The sequence below is a fragment of the Lissotriton helveticus genome, chromosome 7 (genome assembly GCF_964261635.1).
Source record: "Lissotriton helveticus chromosome 7, aLisHel1.1, whole genome shotgun sequence".
NCBI lineage: Eukaryota > Metazoa > Chordata > Amphibia > Caudata > Salamandridae > Lissotriton > Lissotriton helveticus.
In genome coordinates, this window is record NC_136068.1 from 1,513,989,872 (window position 1) to 1,514,010,628 (window position 20,757).

At 48.4% G+C, this 20,757-nt stretch overlaps 1 protein-coding gene across 8 annotated transcripts in view; it reads right to left on the reverse strand.

The window, feature by feature from the left end:
• LOC144770438 (uncharacterized) overlaps positions 1–20,757 on the reverse strand; it is a 776,993-nt gene that overhangs the window by 255,188 nt on the left and 501,048 nt on the right. For all 8 annotated transcript variants that reach the window (XM_078654952.1, XM_078654949.1, XM_078654950.1 and 5 more), the window contains one exon: positions 4,146–4,361. In XM_078654952.1, the coding sequence (XP_078511078.1) occupies positions 4,146–4,361 (216 nt within the window). The remainder of the gene's footprint in view (positions 1–4,145; positions 4,362–20,757) is intronic.

Below are 20,757 nucleotides of genomic sequence, written 5' to 3' on the forward strand. Positions count from 1 at the left end.
CTTCCAAGACATCCAAAAATAATTTTTGTATGCCACACAAACAATTCTATAACTACGTACAACTTAGACATGCCCTTCAAACACATTTTAAAGACCTAACCAACCTTCTGTAATTCAGCCCACTGGAAGGCAAACCTCTGATGGGGGACTTTGGAGACCACAAAATATAAAAAATCTACCAAACCCTGATTACTAATAGCCCCACTAACGTGGCTACCCAAAGAGAAACATGAGCTACCGATTTAGGACCTATCAATGACGATAACTGGGCTAAAGCACTCCAATCACCACGAGAGGCGGGAATCTCTACCTGACTCATACATTTCAAATATCTATACAGGGTATATAATACCCAACATTGATAATAGATGGCAGGGTTAATTGCTTCCCCACAATGCCTACGGTGTCACTCAGATGTAGGCACACTCATACATACGACCTGGTCATGTCCGTCCCTAGTTTGGTTCTGGCGAGGCATCTTAAATGACCTGACAGAGGTGCTGGCGTGGGACTTACCTAGTTCCCCAACACTCACACTCCTACATTGTACAGAAGGATTCTGGGAAAATAAGTACAAAAGGCACCTGCTAATATTAGGCCACACATTAGCAAAACAAGACATTGCCAGACAATGGAAGGTGGATACCACACCTCATGTAACACTATGGAAAAAAAGGCATGGATTTTACTATGGAGTTGGAACTTCCTGTCTGTATCACATGTGGATGCTCGTAGAAACACATAAAAATATGGCAGAGGTGGGGCAGTTACGGATATCTTCCCCTGGAGTAACACACTACAGTAGATTGTCAAATAGAAAGAGAGATAATGACATATGAGCATGAATAGTTTGATAACAGCCGTCTACACTGGAGACATGAGGGACCAAGACAATAAATGTACCATGACATGGCGCATAGTTTGATATAGTGTTGATCCCTTTGTTAATGTATCATTTTTATTTACATAATGTTTACACAGCAACTGGAACAAATGGCATTTTTCATATATACTACAGGTGAAGTGTATGGCTCATATTGTCCAGATATTCTGGGTCTGCAATTATAAATGCTAATAAAATTTGTTAATACAAACTCATAATAAGTCCCAAACTCTCTGTATATTTTCTATAGACTTCTTTAAGATGTGCTACAGCAAAAACTGCTGAACGGAATTACACCACATTTAAGTGGACGCTAAATCATGGTCCGCAGTTTGTGTTTATTGTAGGCCTGGGCGGGAAATTCCGTTCTGCTCGTGGAATTTGCTGAATTTGGGTAATTTCGCGTTCCGCGTAGAACGCGGAATCGCCAAACATTATGTGATCCGCTGCTTTGCAGAATGTTTTGCTTGTTTGCGCTTTCAAAATGCGCGTTCGCAAGATTTTTCTCTTCGAGCACGCAAACAGCGTTCGCGAACAGGAAAAAAGCATCGCGAACGGGCGGAACAAGCAAGTCCGCCTGTTCCCTGAACTTTTGCGTGCTCGCGGGGATTTTATACCATTTCCCGGAGCTTTGCGTAGCGCGACTACGCAAATACCGCCCACCCCAAGCTTTTTGTAATTTGGTGCAAATCTCTTCAGTAATTTTTGATGTATGGAGGGGTGGGTCCTGGAGAGGTGGGTCAGCAAGAGGCTCTAGAAGGTCTCACTGGAGCACCAGTTTAAAATTAGAGCACTCTGAATGCTCCAGGGTGCTTTTTTTCCCTTGGGCCATCTGGGTCCTATGGGGGTCAGACTCCCACAGGAGCAAGTGCTCTGATTGGCTGCAAGTAACTTGAGAAAAATGTTGCTGGCAGCCAGTGCAGACTTAGTCCCCTGTCCTGAATTAAACAAAATAAAACATAAGGGGCAAGGCAGGGATACCAGCCCCGTAGGCCCCATCGGGGGGACCCTAAAGGGACTCCCCATGGGGCCAGCGGGCAAAAATAAAAATTGGCAATGTGTGCCGCGATCTCGTGAGACTCCCACAGGATTGCAACAAAAAAAGAAAACCAAATGGCAGCCAGGGCCGCATTCTTCAACTATAGGCCCTGAATAGCTCAACCCTGGACCCCCCTCAAAAAAAGCGTGCAGAGTGGGGTTGGCTGAAAGTGGGGGGCCAACCCCTGTCATGCACGACCAAAGGCCTTGTGCAGTGTGGGGTTGGCTGCCTTTATGGGAATTGGCAACAGGGCCTGGCCACAGGCCAGACCTTTTGCCAAACCCCATACTGTGCACAGCCAAATGCAATGCCCAGCGTGGGACTGGCTGCATGCAGGTGTTTCGGCCACAGGGCCTGGGGGGGTTGAGTTTATCTATGGGAATAAATTATTACTTTACGGTTAAAGAAAAAACGAGAAATTCACAGAAAAAGCCAAAGGTTAAAGTAATGCTAAATGTAGGTACAATGTTCTGTAACAATATCAAATTTCAAACTCTAAAAACCACCTACATTCACTAGTTCTAGTTATCTCAAGTAACTATAACTAAAGCCCTAAAGTAACTATAACTCACGCCCTTGCCATGCACTGCTAATTACCCCATATATTACATCTTCTATGACTTCACTGATAACATCACTGCAACATTTGCAGTGCAATTATTGATGAGAAAACTGTGCATGGGGGGCATGAGTTATAGTTACCTTAGGGCACGGAGCATGGCTATTAGCAAATTAACACTATTTTGCCCTACCCCCTTTTAAAGTTTCCTACTTGACACAACTTCACATATTTTAAAATATCAAGAGTAGTCTAAACATAGTAAACATTTTCCAAACTTTTTGCAAATTCATCAAACAGCATGAACATATAGGCAAATCAAAAATACACCTTTAAGTGCTGTCTGGATAGCTCTAAAATGTGAACTCTTCATGGCCAGAATGGAGCACTTTTGAAATGCAATTGTTTAGAAAGATACTGAATGAATTCACGCCAAACCAAGTGAAGCCAGTTCCTTGTGTAAAGTTCTCCTTAGATGGAGAGTTTTTTGTATTTACGATCAGCCATTTTTTCCGTAACGAGGAGCAAAGAGTATATAGGTGAGAAAATCACTTTTGAAACCCCCGTTTCCCTATTTTTGTGGACCCTACTTGACAGATCTGCACTGCATGAAATTGCCGTTAGGAACCCAACTTATATGTACTTTTCATTAAGGTTTGTTGAATGGTGCCAAAATGTGTGAGACAAAAAAAACTGCTTATTCTACTGAACCCTTAACCTAACCATAACCACAACTATGTATATTTAGTAGTTACTTCCTCCTACTGAGCCGATGCCCAGGTTGCAGGTTCCATCCATTATCGATGCAAGACACATCACACAAAGAAAATGCTGCCACTCCCAGATGCTTGATTAAATCCTTTACTGAACAGCCCAATAGTGCAACTGAAGTCACTAGAATCCAAACGTAAGTTAGTGGAATGGGCTAGCCTGAAGCACATTGATTGACTGGGAGCAAGGGAGTCAGCATACGAAGAGCAGCGGGTACCTGTAGAGCAACAGTAGTTTGGGGAATTCAGAATGGTATTGGTTATGTGGTCACTGACAAGGCTTCTAGGGTAGCCTTGCCAGAGCACCATGCCCTCATGTCAAAAGATAAGTAGACAAAAATACAAGTAATCCCACAGAGAGCCATGAATTGGTGGCCCTTCTGTTGCAAGATATAACGGTAGAGGGTGTCAAAGAGAGTTAGAAATAAAAGAAGAAACTGGAAAAATCAATAAGGTGTACAAACTAAGAGGGACTCCCTCAAAGGAAAAAAAAGGAAAAAGCACAAAGGCAGCAACAGTGATAGGGATAGGGCCAGAAGTAGTTATGGAAGCTGAAAGAAAAATCATTATGAAGAGAAAGCCATCTATAAGAAGAGCACGCACCTCACCAAAGGAGTAGCATTAACGAAGCCTACTAGCTAGTGCTGACGTCTTTTATTACATTACAGTACAGAAATATCATATTCTTCCTTTGTTGCTAGTGAGGGCCTAACACATGCAGCAACGAACCGCTGCAATAAAACGGTATATGGGCTGCTGCTAAGTAATTTTACATGACAACACTTGAATGGCATAATATTAATTGCTGCTGAGGGTTCATTAAAGAGGCTGCATATACCGTCTGCCCCCTTATTTTGTCTTTAAACAATCAGTTTTCACAAAGGTCATGCTTACCTGTGTTTTCTCGTTTAGGATGACGTTTCTTTTTCTTCTTTCTAGTATTTTTTGACCCCGGTGGAACCGGGACACTTGGCTTTGGTTTGCTGAGGGGCTGTTTGGTGTCTTTTGGTTGTGCTTCTGTGAAGCAAAGATGTCGTCTCACTTTTCGATGCACTGGACTGGGCTTCACAAAACCCGATTCCAGGAATTTTGATCTTCGATTTCTAAAACCTAAAATACCAAGCCATAGCATGAGGAAAGCCACCTTTGTCACTGCATTAATTGACACTGAGTAATGCCTGCAAAAATCTGAAAATGACATACACCTTTGGAATGATGCACAACATATACTGGCATGAGGAGCTATAGTAAACACATTCACAAGGTATACAGGAATAGGGCCACTTTCAATCGAAAACACTGCAATTCACGAATTTACAGGATTTACAGCCGCAGAATGATTTGTTGGTACGTTTGAAACACTCTGTGTGAGTCACAAGTGCTTTCTAACTTGCAAAATGGGTATACTGACCTGTGGTAGCAATGGGCATTGCTTCCTAATTCTCATTTGTATTGTATGTATCAATCGTGAGAAAGCAAATGAACTAACATGAAAATAAATTAATCAAGTAATTGAATGTGCACTGATAAACGTAAACTTTAATGCAGGAAAGGAACTTATTTGAATTGTGCTGATTTACAATAACTGCACAATGTTATGGTTTAACAAATATCTTATAAGCAACATGTTATTAATCAAATGTCATGAACTTCCTATTTTCTCGAGTTTTATATAACGTTTGAATAGAATAACTTGTGCAAGTTAAACCATAATGCTTGATTCCATTGTTCTCACAGTAAAAGAAATTGAGATGTAGAAGGTCGATCTATGTTTTAACCAAGTCTAATGTTTCCAGAATAAAACTACACAAAACTGTAGCTAACCTTGTGATACAGTGTGTAAGCCGCATGTATTTTCGTGGGAACAGCGAAGCTGAACCTGCTTTCCAAAAAATGTTGCCACCTTATTGGCCCATGGAAGAAGAAGCCTGATATGTTTTAACATGTTTTCTAGACTTTTATATTAGTGTTTGTTCCTAGGCAGAGGCAGGTTTTCTATGCTTTTCCCTTTTTCCTTGCCAGAACCCTGACAATCTTGGCTACTGCTACTACTTGGTTTCCCTTTTACCTCACTTTGCTATTTGATTTTTAACAGATTGCTACTGCAACAGTATGCTGATTTACTTGGATTTATTGAGACTTAGCTGAGTCCTATGAACTAACCTTTAAGGGAAATTTGGCTGTTCTAGTTTGTCTTTGAAGCTTTATGCTCCTCTGATCTCACTATTTTGTTTGAACCAGAGCTCTTCATGGTTTCTACAAATCAAAAAATTCTGATCCTGATCTTAGAACAGGGAATTATTCCTTTATGGAACATGCTTAATGCACTATATATTTGATTCTATGTTCTAGCCATTCTTTTCATGAGATTTCTGTAAATGTATCTGATTTATGAACTAATCGAAATAAAAAAAATAAAAACAATGTACTAATTTCTTAATGAGAATAAATGTTTTAGAAAAGTATAGAGAATAGCGTAGAAAATGGGGCATTATTTTGTGGATTATGGTAAACGGCATAGTACTGAACTAAAAATGTAAAAAGATTTGAGCCCAGTCATGCTATCAATGGTGTGTGAGCAATAATTGCTCCCTCGAAGTTTTCCCAAATGTGAAACTTTTTTTACTAAGCATCATCGGTTCCTTTAACGAGCATAGCTGTTAAAAAAAAAAGAAGACTTTTGTTGTACTACTGCCACAATTCATATTGCTTTTACTAGTGCTAAAATTACTACAAGCACTACTTCCCACAGTAGTGCTAATCGTACTACAATAGATACTAGAACCGGTATGAATGCTAGTACCAGCTACCAGCTAGTCAACTGATACTCCTCTTACTAATAATCCAAGCCCTATTGCTAAAACTTGCTAGTATTGGCGATGTAGCATATACCCACTGTCACTACAAGATAGTTGCTGCAGCTTGTACAACTACTTTACGTTACTTTACTAATAGTAGTGTACAAATAGTCCTGATACCACTAGTACTTCTAAAACTACACTATGACTACCTCTTTTACTACTACTGTTCACTACTAGTGATTGTACTACAAGCACCTGTGCAGATGTTGGTATTGCTCAAACTGCTCTTAGTACAATTTATGATTAATAATGCTTATTAATAATGTCTAATGTTAAAATAGCGTACACAATCTCATCAATTGATCATACTTCATTATTTTAATTCTGATAATTTTTTCAGACGATTTATGAAAATGTAACTCTTTCATAAAGCAATACTGTGTTTAGCTCAGTCTATTAAAGTGACACAATGAAAGTGCATGGGCCCGATTAACAAAAGTAATCTGAGACAAAATCCTAACTTTATGAATTTCGGTATTCACAAAGGGCATTAGAAGTACTAAAGTTAGGATTCCTAACTTTACTATTCCTAAATGCAGTTTGTGAATACCGAAAGTTGTAAAGTTAGGATTTTGTCTCAGATTACTTTTGTGAATCTGGCCTTACCTCATTATATTTTGGCATTTTCATAGTTAGAAAGTAGCTAGGAATCAAAAGATGATGCTTAAGTATGGAATGCTTTGAGAGACGATGAAAAGTTGTTTTCAAGAATGGAGAATTTACATATTTCTGATGCATAATTACACTACAAGTCACACATTTCCAATTGCACCCCATTACACACATATTTAGAATTTTGGAAACAGGGAGACTTAGGCCCTCATTGCCTGTTGGCTCAAATTTCTGATTTAGTTAGTATATCCAGTTATCGAGTGCATTATGAATTACAAATTATGTTGTAAAATTTTATTCATACTTTGTCCCATGGACTATTCATTATCTAATAGTTGATAAGATGTCTGTATGGGAACAACCAAAAATATGGAATTGAAGTGGGAATTCAGGGCTGTAACTTTGATTCCTGCTCCCTCAAGTACAATAAAACAGTATTCCTTCTTATCAAAATTAGCAATACCCATGGTATCTGTAACTGGAGGAATGGAAGTACCTCACTGATATTCCCTACCCACTTGAAATAGGGCCCAAGTGACCTCCCTTACCACACTGTTCAATCAGTAACCCGCATCTCAATAAGTTTGAACCCTGACCTAATTCAAGCACTGCAGCAGACTCACCTGCCCCACTAAAAGCTCTTTTTGTTAAGTCTTGAGGCCCCAACCTTGCTAGAAAAAGGTGTTCGCCCTGACAAAGAGACAAGAAAATATGTCCAATGCTACACAAGAACAATGGACAAAACCTGAACAATTGTCAGGTTTGCCCTGCTTTTTTGCAAACAGTGCCGCTCTTGTAATCCTGCCCCACAAGATTATATTGGTGTGATAGTTACTCTGTGTAAGATTCTGGCCTGCTCCATTAATTGGTGTGGCATTATTCATCTGATGCGCTTGTTCTTCAAGAATGCTCAGGTTATTTGCCTTAGGGAGCTCTTAAGCTTTCTGTGTATGGACATAGTATTCCTGTTCAAGATATAACTGAATTCATTTGGTGACAGGCCTGGTATCTGTGCTTATTTTACTAGAAATACCTGATCTTTCTTCTTTCTGGTCAGAGCCCTGTTTCTTGGGTGTGGGGCAATTTACTGGAGTTCGTTTCTCTTTACTACAGTACTCCTACAAATAGGTTTCATCCTATGTATTTCCTATGTCCATTCTCTTCTCCTTCCTATTCTTTTTCTCCTTTGGCTATGTGAACAGTTCTATTTCTTCTTCAGGGCATTAATATCGTTGCACTGTCCTGGAGGTTATGTACTTCCGGATTTGAAAGTAATCAGAGTTGACTCCTGCTTCTCTGATTTTTAAACTTTCCCAGCTCAATATCTAAGGGATGTGTCGACTATTCTATTAGACTCGATGGCATCTTACACCATCACTCATCATGACTTTTTTTTTAAAAGAGTGACATAACAGGGTATCAAATGTAGTTGCTTCAGTGTCAACTAATTTTATCTCCCATATAGTTTATGACCAAGATTGATACAATGAATTTCAGGGAAAAAAGTATTTGCCACTGAGTTACTCCCCATGCACTCATAAAAGGCATGTTTTTATTTACCTTGTTTTATTTTGGTAAGACTACTAGGTGGGGCCGAACGACAATGGCCACTTAGCGAGAGAGCACCGGCGGGCAGACGGTCCGTAGTTAAAAATCTGTAGCTCTATCCAATCCCCACAACACACAAAGTGCGGGTGCCGGAGGCCCTACTTGGAGGGATCACTCGGAGTCAACAGCCGGGTTCCATGGAAACCGGGCTAACCCTGAATTGATCGAGTGTACCGGCGAGAGGAGGTACGTCACAGCCTGACTGAGGCAAATCCAGTGAAGCACGACCGGCAGGGAAGAAGAGGCAGGGCCGGGAATGCCAACGGCAGGGATGAAGGTGACCGGCGGAATCAAGATCCGGAAACGGCGATAAAATCCACCGAGACATGCAAGGGAAAGCTGAGTCGCTTTGGAGCACTGTGGATAGCGACCATTTTTGGTGAACTTCACTGAATGAGCCCGAAACTTCGCAGCGGAAGCTGTAAGACCCGTTATTGAGGACGGCACCAAGGGGCCGAAACTTTAAAAAAGGGACATAGCTGAAAGGGTTGGGGTGATCGATGTCCCCCTAACTTGCCCCGAGCGGCCTGCACGGACAATCCTGGGTAGCCTGGGAAAAGAGAGCCTGGGCGCACCGAGAGACAAGCGCAAAGAGAACAACGGGGCCATCCCCACTAAGAGAACTGCAACTTCAGGTCCAAGGCGCCTGGAACCTGATAATTTGCAAGAAAGAGCCATCGATCCGGCAGGCTGGGGGGCCAAGATGAACCACAGAATGGTACAGGGGTGAGGAGATGGTCTGGGAGTGCACTCCGCAGGGTGTGAGAGAACTGTCAAACACAAGTAGGCAGACATCGAGAGCCCAGTTGACTGACTTGGGGAGCTCGAGGGGACAGGCCCAAAGAGACTAGGGCTTATCAGCATCTACCTGAAGAAGAGATTATGAGAAGCAGCCCCCCTCCTCGGTGCAGCAGGAGGGCACCGGGTGGAGACAGTGGGTAGCGGCCAGGGAGTCCCAATGGAGACCAGCCCCTGGAGAAGGGGCTGGGCAACAACTGTGTTTGGAAGCTGAATGGAATTTGAAAATATCGAACCCCCTCCATACCCGTGAGGGATCACTAGATGGGGGATTCAACAGGAAAGAGAAGATGAAGAACAAAGGGAACCCACCATCGCAATCTTACAGGATGATATTTGATATTTATTAGAATTTGTAAAGCGCAACTATCGCTCCGGAAGGAGCATCTTGGCGCTAAGCACAACAGAGACCCAGCAGTGGGGAGAAAGGATCAGATGGCTGCAAGTACCGATGAGTCAGACTGAGAAAAAATCCAGGTCTTCAGGAGTTTCCTAAAAAGGCTTTCTGAGGGGGCATGCCTAAGGTTGGGAGGGAGACAGTTCCATGCTTTGGCTGCCAAAAAAACAAAAGTTTTCCCACCTTTGGTTTTTAGTTTAATTTTGGGTACAGAGATTAAATTCGCTCCTGAGGACCTTAAACAACGAGTTGGGGTATAAAGCGGAAATCGCTTGGACAGGTAGGATGGGCCGGTGTTCCTGGTAGATTTGAACACCGTAACAAGGAGCTTAAAGAGAATTCTCTTATGGAGGGGCAGCCAATGGAGGGTGCTGAGAGCCGCGGAGGCCGAAGACCTGCGAGGGAGTTTCAGGACGAGCCTGGCAGCCGCGTGTTGCACACTTTGCAATTTCTTTAGGGAGGATTTCTTGATGCCTGCTAGAAGGCCATTGCAGTAATCTAGCCGGGAGAGAATGAGCGCCACCGCGACTGATTTCCTGGCGGAGATGGGCAGAAAGTCAAAGAATTTCCTAAGCTGCCTGATCAGGCTAAAACAGCGACCCGCAGTGATGCGCACATGCTCGTCGAAGCTAAGGGACGAGTCGAATTGGACTCCGAGATTGCGGGCTGAAGTGACCGTACTCGGCGGTGCTTCAGAGTTAGGAGGCCACCAATCTTTAGGGGAAAAGAGGGTGCCTTTGCCGAGGGGTATTATTTCAGTTTTGGAACTGTTACATTTAAGATGATTCAGGTTAAGCCAGGAGAAGACTTGGGAGAGGCAGTTTTGAAATCTAAGGGCAACGTCAGGGTGTCTTTTATCAATGGTGACGACAAGCTGAGTGTCGTCGGCATAGGAAGTCACGAGGATCCCATGGGATTCGATCAGCGTGAGAAGGGGGGCCATATATATATTAAAGAAGAGAGGGCTCAGTATTGATCCTTGGGGTACACCAGAGGTGGTGGATTTTTCGTCAGAGAGAAAGGGGCCTAAGGAGACAGTTTGAGATCGATTGGTTAGAAATGAACTAATCCAGGCCAGGGCGGAACCAGCGACACCAATCTCACGCATCCTATTAATGAGAATGGCATGAGAGATGGTGTCGAAAGCCGCGGTTAAGTCGAGCAGGATGAGGACGGCTTGTTTGCCCTCATCCTGCAAGAACTTGATGGTATCTGACAATTCAATTAGTGCAGTTTCCGTTGAGTGGCCTGGGCGGAAGCCAGATTGCTGTGGATGCAAAATGCGTTTGCTTTCCACAAAGATTTTGAGTTCTTCATGAACTAACTGTTCAGTGATTTTGCCAAGTGCTGGGAGGAGGGAAATTGGGCGCATGTTGGATAGGTCGGTTGGGGATTTATTTGGCTTCTTCATAAGGGGCTTGACTGTGGCCTTCTTCCATTCAGTCGGGACAGTACCAGAATCAAGAGATTCGTTAATGATGGCATTGATTGATGGGGTAACAACCTCGATGAGGTGCTGTAAAATAATCGGGGGACAGGAATCCGTGGGGGCTCCGGATCTACAGGTCAGGATGGCCTTTTGAGTTTGTGCCAGGGAGACAGTGGTAAAGTTGTTCAGGGAAGGGATAGTTGTAACGGAATCGTGTGCGATGGGCGGAGGGGGGGGGAAGTCGTGATGAATGTTCTTAATTTTGTTAATGAAGAAGTCGGCTATTTGATCGCAGAGGGCTTGGGAAGGGGGAATTTCGGTTGCCAGTGCCTTCGGGTGGGTAAAGGATTTAACTATGTCAAAAATTGTTTGTTGTTTCTGATTGGCTGCGTCTATGGCTGAAGTGAAGAATGCCTTTTTTGCTTTTTTTATGTTAAGAAGGTATTGCTTCCTCTGGGAAATGTATGTGGATCTGGAGGAGGGATCATAAGTCTTCCTCCACACTCTTTCCAGGACCCTACACTTTAGGTGACAATCACTGAGGGCCTGGGTGTACCAGGGGGCATTAGGCTTCCTTTTGCCTTCCCCTAATTTTGGGTTGGGGGGGTTGGAGTTGGCGGAAACCACTCCATCCATCCATAAATGAAAGTTTATAGAGTCCTGTGATGCCTCACCCACGATAGGAGGGGGGGGACAGGGGGCTGGGGGTTCAACTTAATGCGCTCGGCTACTTTCTTCCAGTTAACGGGAAAGGGGGTGGGAGAGTGTTTGATATGCGAGGACAAGGGGGGTGAAGTCATGATGGAGAAGGGAATGAAACAGTGGTCTGTCCATATTTGCGGTAATGGGGGAGAGGTATTTAAGGACTCCAGGTTTGTACAGATGCCGTCAAGTGTATGTCCGGCCTGGTGGGTAGGGGAGGAGACCAATTGGGAAAGACCAAAGATCTCAAGTGAGTTTAAAAAGTTGACGGTGGGACGGTCTGTGCAAGATTCCAAGTGAAGATTGAAGTCCCCGAGGAGGGTGAAAGTGGGGTAGTGGGTCATGAGTGATCCCAAAGTCTCGTCGAGGGAGTCTAGGAATGATGTGGCGTTCCCAGGGGGACGGTAGACAAATCCTCCTGATAGAGAGGAGGAGGGGTTGATGTGGATCACAAAGCCAATGCTCTCACAGTCCTTAAGGGAGGCTAGATCGAAAGTGTGGCACCTGAAGAGCTTCTTAATAATGATGGCCAACCCGCCTCCTCGGCCGCTGGGCCTATCACGCCTGAGGATGGTGAAATCAGGAGGGAGGGCAGTTGCCAGGTCGGGGTTAGAAGCATCATGTAGCCAGGATTCTGTGATAAATAGTGTGTCAAGATCGTGAGACAGGATAAGGTCATGGATGTCTTGTGCATGGCAGGCTAAGGATCTGGCATTAATGAGACCGCATCTAAAAGAGACCGACTTTTGCCAGGGAGGGAAAGAAATGGCGGGTGTGGGGCGTGCGGGGCCCATGGAGGACCATCCACATGTACGGCAGGAGAAAGGGCCCCAAAAGGGGTCAACGGGGGGGTGCGCTTTACAAATCAGGCTGGCTATATCCGGGCGCATGGAAAGCAGCGCATTGGAGTCATACCTGAGAGTAGGGGGGAATGGGGCAGCGTGGCCCGCGCCCGGCGCAATCCTGGCACGGACGGGCGCAGACGGGCTTGGCTTAGGCGCGGCTTCGGCGCGCATCCGACGCGCCCGCTGCGCCAGCCCGCTGCGCCGTCTGGGAGGATGACACATGATATAGGGAGGGGGGAGGGCGGGAGGCCGGCCCGACTTGAGCGCTGACCTCGCCCTCCTCACTCAAGATGGCGCCCACCGCCGAGTGATGTAATTAAAAAGCGGCTGGGCTAAAAGAAGAGGTACAGAGGGTGTAAGGAGTGTCAGAGTGCCTGATTTTCACAATTCCCATTAATATAATAGCCCCCAATGTAAGAAAAAGTTAAAAAGCGGCGGTTTCATAAAACGTTAAAAACGCTCCAAATGTCTGGCAGAAAATGAAACAATCAATGCGCCAAAGATCGCAATTAATCCCAGCTCCTCAGCAGCTCGCAGCCCCAGTTCCCCTCACCAGGGAGAGCTTCTGTAGGGCGGGGAGCGCTGGGGAGGACACACCTAAATACAGTGGGAGGGCGGGAGGCCGGCCCGACTTGAGCGCTGACCTCGCCCTCCTCACTCAAGATGGCGCCCACCGCCGAGTGATGTAATTAAAAAGCGGCTGGGCTAAAAGAAGAGGTACAGAGGGTGTAAGGAGTGTCAGAGTGCCTGATTTTCACAATTCCCATTAATATAATAGCCCCCAATGTAAGAAAAAGTTAAAAAGCGGCGGTTTCATAAAACGTTAAAAACGCTCCAAATGTCTGGCAGAAAATGAAACAATCAATGCGCCAAAGATCGCAATTAATCCCAGCTCCTCAGCAGCTCGCAGCCCCAGTTCCCCTCACCAGGGAGAGCTTCTGTAGGGCGGGGAGCGCTGGGGAGGACACACCTAAATACAGTGGGAGGGCGGGAGGCCGGCCCGACTTGAGCGCTGACCTCGCCCTCCTCACTCAAGATGGCGCCCACCGCCGAGTGATGTAATTAAAAAGCGGCTGGGCTAAAAGAAGAGGTACAGAGGGTGTAAGGAGTGTCAGAGTGCCTGATTTTCACAATTCCCATTAATATAATAGCCCCCAATGTAAGAAAAAGTTAAAAAGCGGCGGTTTCATAAAACGTTAAAAACGCTCCAAATGTCTGGCAGAAAATGAAACAATCAATGCGCCAAAGATCGCAATTAATCCCAGCTCCTCAGCAGCTCGCAGCCCCAGTTCCCCTCACCAGGGAGAGCTTCTGTAGGGCGGGGAGCGCTGGGGAGGACACACCTAAATACAGGATGGACAAATACGCGCTCCCAAGGTGACCGCTCAGCCCTCCACAGGGCTTGGTCGCCCCACTCACTGCTGCCGCTCCTGCCTGCCTTTGCCGCCTCCTGCCTGCAGATTCCTTCGCTCGCTGCCCGCTGCTCCTGGGAATTTCCCGCTGCCCGCTGCGTCTTGGAATTTCCCGCCGCTGCCTCCCTGCGGCCCCGCCCCCTGTGATTCCATTCGCCGCCCCGCTCCCGCCACCCTGCTGCTCCTCCCTCCCGGCTCCTTACTTAAGACGCCCCCAGAGCGACCGCGCAGCGGACGCGCGCAGCGGGAGCGCCGATTGAGCGCCGAAGGTGCGCCAAAGGTAAGCCCGTCTGCGCCCGTCTGCGCCTGGCCCACGCCCAGCGCCAGGACACCTGGCCCTCCCCGCCGAGGCAAGACGACCCGACTGACCTACGACTCCACCACTCTCAACGCACTCAATGCCGGCCGGACCCACGCCTGCTGCCGAGCCATCCCGAGACGCACCCACGGACCCTTCACCTGCTGCACCTGCAAGTTTACCTGCCTCCGAACCTGCCCCGCACCCGCCAAGACAAACACCAGCAGCAACCACCTCAAGTGCATCCATATCAACACCCGCTCCGTCCACAGACACGCCGTAGAACTCTGGAACCTCCTCGACGCTACATCACCAGACGTCGCCTTCCTCACGGAAACCTGGATGAACGCCTCCTCTGCACCCGACATCGCCATCGCCATCCCGGACGGGTACAAGATCATCAGGAGGGACCGCATCAACCAGACCGGAGGTGGCATCGCCATCGTCCACAGGAACACCATCCGCATCACGACCGACGCCAACGACTCCTTCGCCGCAGCCGAACATCTCCACTTCCAGATTCACACCGACCCTAAGACGACCCTCAGAGGCACCCTCGTCTACAGACCCCCGGGACCACGCACACAATTCAGCGAAGACATCACAGACTTCATCAGCCCGCACGCCCTCCCCTCCACTGACTACATCCTCCTCGGGGACCTCAACTTCCACCTGGAGAACAACAAGGACCGCAACACCACCGCCCTGCTGGAAAACCTCGCCAACCTCGGACTCAAACCACTGGTCAACACCCCCACCCACTACGCCAGCCACACGCTTGATCCCGTCTTCTCTTCCAGCAAGTACATCACCTTCAGCCACGCCACCGGACTCCACTGGACCGACCACAGCTGCGTCCACTTCAGCTTCAAAAGATCCACGACCCACCACCACCCGCAACAGGTACCTCACAGGAATTGGAGCAAGATCACCGCAGACCAGCTCACCACCTCCCTCAGCCAGAGCCCACCCGCCAACACAACGGACCCCAACGAAGCAGCCCGCAACTTCACACAGTGGCTGACCGCCTGCGTCGACGACCTCGCGCCACTAAAGAACCCTCCCAGCAGACCCAGAAGCAAGAAGGCATCCTGGTTCACCGACGACCTCAAGGACTCCAAGAAGACCTGCCGCACCCTCGAGAAAGCCTGGCTCCTCGACCGGACCACCGACAACATGACCGCCCTCAAACACGCTACCCGCAAGCACCACCAGCTCATCCGCACCACCAAGAAGAAATCCCTGAAGGAACGACTGGACAACAACGCCCACGACAGCAAAGAGCTCTTCACTATCGTCAAGGAGTTCTCCAACCCCAGCACCGGCACCAACGACATCACTCCGTCACAAGACCTCTGCGACTCCCTTGCCTCGTTCTTCCACCGCAAGATCGCCGACATCCACAACAGCTTCGGTGCCCCACCCACGCACCCAACCGTCGAACCAACACACCCCACCGCCACCCTTCGCACCTGGACCACAGTGACCACCGAAGACACAGCCCGCACGATGAACACCATCCACTCCGGATCACCGACCGACCCCTGCCCACACCACGTCTTCAACAAGGCCGACTCCACCATCGCACCCCAACTCCGGAACATCATCAACGCCTCCTTCAAAACCGCCACCTTCCCGGAGAGCTGGAAGCACGCCGAGATCAGCGCCCTCCTGAAGAAACCTACAGCGGACCCCACCGATCTCAAAAACTTCCGCCCCATCTCGCTCCTCCCTTTTCCTGCTAAAGTCATCGAGAAGATCGTCAACAGACAGCTGACCGCCTTCCTCGAGACGAACGGATCCCTCGACTCCTCGCAGTCCGGCTTCAGAGCCAACCACAGCACCGAGACCGCCCTCATCGCAGCCACCGACGACATCCGGACCCTGCTCATCGGGGGAAACAGTGGCCCTCATCCTCCTGGACCTCTCCGCTGCGTTCGACACGGTCTGCCACCGCACCCTAGTCCAGCGCATCAGCAACATCGGTATCCAAGAGAAGGCACTGGAGTGGATCATCTCGTTCCTCGCCGGAAGAACACAAAGAGTCCGCCTCCTCCCGTTTCGCTCCGAGGCCACCGAAGTCATCTGCGGCGTCCCGCAAGGATCTTCACTCAGCCCCACCCTCTTCAACATCTACATGAACACTAGGGCTGCGAGCGTTTTTGTACCAGAACTGATTTGCTGCATTTTACATTTGTGATTCTGTATTTTAACAGCCAAATAGATCGTTTTTATCAATTTTACTGGGGGGCTTCTAATTAATGAATTTTAACTGGGAATTTACTGAGGCACACTGACACTTCTTCTCACGACTATATTCTCTTTCCCTGCCTCGCCCAGCCGTGTTGTTTGATCAGGTGCTGGTGGCGGCAGGCGCCATTTTAGGTGTGGCTGGGGGCTGCACTCTAGTCGCGCCGGACTCCCGCCCTCCCAGGCTACTTAGGGCTGCTCTGTAAAGCCCTCACTGCCTTTCTTGTGCTCTCCCTAGTGAGAGACACTAGGGCTGCGAGCGTTTTTGTACCAGAACTGATTTGCTGCATTTTACATTTGTGATTCTGTATTTTAACAGCCAAATAGATCGTTTTTATCAATTTTACTGGGGGGCTTCTAATTAATGAATTTTAACTGGGAATTTACTGAGGCACACTGACACTTCTTCTCACGACTATATTCTCTTTCCCTGCCTCGCCCAGCCGTGTTGTTTGATCAGGTGCTGGTGGCGGCAGGCGCCATTTTAGGTGTGGCTGGGGGCTGCGCTCTAGTCGCGCCGGACCCCCGCCCTCCTCACACCCTATATAATGTGTCACACGGCCAGACGGCGCAGCGGGCTGGCGCAGCGGGCGCGCCGGATGCGCGCCGAAGCCGCGCCAAAGCCAAGCCCGTCTGCGCCCGTCCGCGACCGGACACGGCCTAGGGCCACACCCCCTGTCCCCGATGGCAGAATTACCTGGAGCAAGAGCGATTTAGTAAGTTTCTCCTCGTTCACATGTACCCCGGGCCTCCATAGCATAAGGGTGGGGGAGACCGAAGGATGTAAACACTGCCAATTTTGTTTTAGCACTATGCTCGCTAACTCCAGGGCTAGCGCCTCTCTGTTGTCCTGCGGCCTGATCAATGCCAGATCGCTTAGCTGCCATAGACATGATGTATATGACCTTCTTATTGATAAACATCTCGATCTGTTGTTTATCACGGAAACCTGGCTAGAGGCCAACTCTGATCCTGATGTGGTCCAGGCTCTACCAGATGACTATCAAATGGTGCGCCTGGACAGACCCTTAGGCAGAGGAGGAGGAATTGCGATTGCCTTTAAACAGCAATGGGCCTGCAAACTCGAACGAGTCAACCTAGCAGGTTGCGAGGCAGGTATCTTTAGCATAAACATTGATGAGAGCACGACGATCAAGGGTCTGCTAGTCTATCGCCCTCCAGGACCTATGTCCAGATTCAAAGGGAATCTTTTAGAGTGTGTGACTGAATCAGCGATCAGGAGGGATAAGTTTCTATTGTTAGGAGACCTAAACACACATCTTGACGACCCAGCAGATAAAGGAGCGGTGGAGTTCCGGGATGAACTTCACACCCTACAGCTGGAACTAAAGGGGCTGCTTCCCACACATAATCGCGGGCATCTGCTTGATCCTATATTTGCAAACTGGGAGGATGTTTCAGTTGCTCCTCCAGTGCCCCTGCCTTGGACAGACCATTTTTTGGTCCCATTTGCCATCTTCCTGCCCAAATATAAAGCCAGCGCCCCCACCCCTCTCAATTATCCTCGGCGTAGGTGGGCAAGATTTTCCCTACAAAACTTTAATACGGCCCTCACGGCGGAAGGTCCTCCAGGAGGCAATGATGTGAATACAGCGAATAGGTTGCTTAACGACCGTATTACTGCTGCTTTGGACTGCACAGCCCCGCTGGGACGTCCAACCAAAGGGGCACAGAGACAAAGAACGGCCCCCTGGTTTGGCGAGGTGCTGCGCTATGCCAAAAGGGACTGTAAACGTGCAGAAAGGCAGTGGAGAGTGGCATACGACGACCGGATGAAAGAGGCCTATCTCGTTAAGAGACGTGCCTATCACAACAAGATACGGATAGAGAAGGCCACATACTATGCTGACAGAATCCACGAGGCAGAGAACTCGTCCAGGGAACTGTTCAGCATATATAAAACCCTGGCTACCCCTAAAACCTCTACCTAAGAGGATGACCACTCAGTAGCAGCATGTAATCGCATTGCGAACTACTTCGGAGATAAAGTCTCCAAGATTTACTCCGCTTTTCCCCTTATACCTCCTGCAGCGGAAATGTCAGCAGACTTATTGAGTGATGACGCCGATCACAATCTACTACTTAATTTTACCACCCCTCCACCGGTGGATTTAGTTGGGATTTGCAGATCTGTTAAATCTGGCTCTCCTCGGGATCCCGCCTCTCCAAAGAGGCTGGGAGACAGTCTGGAAACATTAGAACCCTCTATCAGACATCTGCTAGACATCTCCTTTTCATCCAGTTCCATACCAGAGGACTGGAAACAGGCTGTGGTGCTCCCCTTACGTAAGAAGCCCAACATTAGCGCCGAGAAGCTAGAGAATCTTCGTCCCATCTCCTTGCTGCCTTATTTTTCTAAGATCGCGGAGAAAGTGGCAAATAAGCAGCTAATGAAATTTGTGGAAGAAAGTAACCTCCTTCACCCTACGCAATTCGGGTTTCGGCCGCGTCACTCTACGGAGTCTGCCCTTCTTAGGGCTACCGAAACCCTCAGGCAAGGTGCTGATGAGGGACAAACCATGGCCTTAATCCTCCTGGACCTCAGCGCCGCGTTCGACACTGTAGCACATTCCATCTTGCTACAGTGTCTGAGCAAAGGCGGGGTGAGAGGGGCAGCATTGAAGTGGATTTATTCATTTCTTACAGGCCGGGGTTTCCAAGTGAGGCAGGGTGACCATTACTCTGAGCGCATCTCTCTGGATCAGGGGGTGCCGCAGGGCTCGTCACTGAGCCCTACTCTTTTTAATCTTTATGTCGCCCCGATTGCTACCTTGGTAGAGAGCTACGGCCTCCAAATGGTATCATATGCCGACGACACGCAGTTGGTCATCTCCCTATCACGTACCCCCGGTCCCTCGGCGGACATCTTCAGAGCTTGCATGCAAGATCTCGCGGCCTGGATGTCCGCCAATTGCCTCAAACTCAACGGAGGCAAGACTGAGGTACTGGTAGTGGGGGGAGGCCAATCAGCATGGACGTCGGCGTGGTGGCCACCGTGCTTGGGCCCACTACCTGCCCCTTGCCAGAAAGCAAAGAACCTGGGCATTTGGTTTGATTCTGACCTTGCCTTCGGTCCTCAGATCAATCAGGTGGTTGGATCATGTTTTGGGACCCTTAAAAGTCTCAGGAAGGTATTAAAATTCTTACCTATCAGAGCCCGCCAAACTCTGGTGCATGCACTAGTCACGTCAAAGATGGATTACGGCAATCTTCTCTACTTGGGAACCTTGGAAAAGAACCTGAGCCGTCTCCAGGTTCTCCAGAATGCCGCTGCTAGACTAGTGCTTAGACTACCTAGAAGAGCGGGCTCCGCAGCAGCCCTCCGGTCTCTGCACTGGCTCCCGATTCGCAGCAGGGTGGAATTCAAAGCCCTGTGCACGTGCCACCGGATCATCAACGGGAGAGCTCCGCTCCCTTTGAAAGGATTGCTGACACCCTATGAGCCATCTCGCTCTCTGAGATCTTCCGGTTCAGGACTCCTGTCAATTCCCAAGGTGTCCAGAGCCCGGATGGGTGGAAGATCTTTTAGGCTGCTTGCAGCATCCAGATGGAACAAGCTACCAATGGCACTGCGACTAGAACCCTCAGAAACACTCTTCAGAGCCAAGCTGAAGACTGCTCTATTTTCACAGTAATTTTCTGCATTTATCAGTCTGGTAGACATTAGCTCATTAGAGCGGGGACACGCCGCTGTGCGTCACCAAGCGCTCTACAAAACCCCCTAAATAGAAATAGAAATAGAAACCTCTCGCAGCCATCGCACGCCAGCACAACCTCAACATCATCTCTTATGCCGATGACACCCAGCTGATCCTCACCAGAGACCCCGACACCGCCAGAACCTGCCTACATGAAGGGATGAAAGACGTCGCCGAGTGGATGAAGGACAGCCGTCTGAAACTGAACTCGGACAAGACGGAAGTCCTCATCCTGGGATCTTCGCCCTCCGCCTGGGATGACTCCTGGTGGCCCCCAGCCCTAGGCACCGCACCCAAGCCAACCGACCACGCACGCAACCTGGGCTTCATCCTGGACCCCTCCCTCTCGATGACCAGACAAGTCAACGCCGTCTCCTCATCGTGCTTTAACACCCTGCGTATGCTTCGCAAGATCTTCCGCTGGATCCCGACCGAGACCAGGAAGACTGTCACCCAGGCACTCGTCACCAGCCGACTGGACTACGGAAACGCCCTCTATGCCGGAACCACAGCCAAGCTACAGAAAAGACTCCAGCGCATCCAGAACGCCTCCGCCCGACTCATCCTGGATGTCC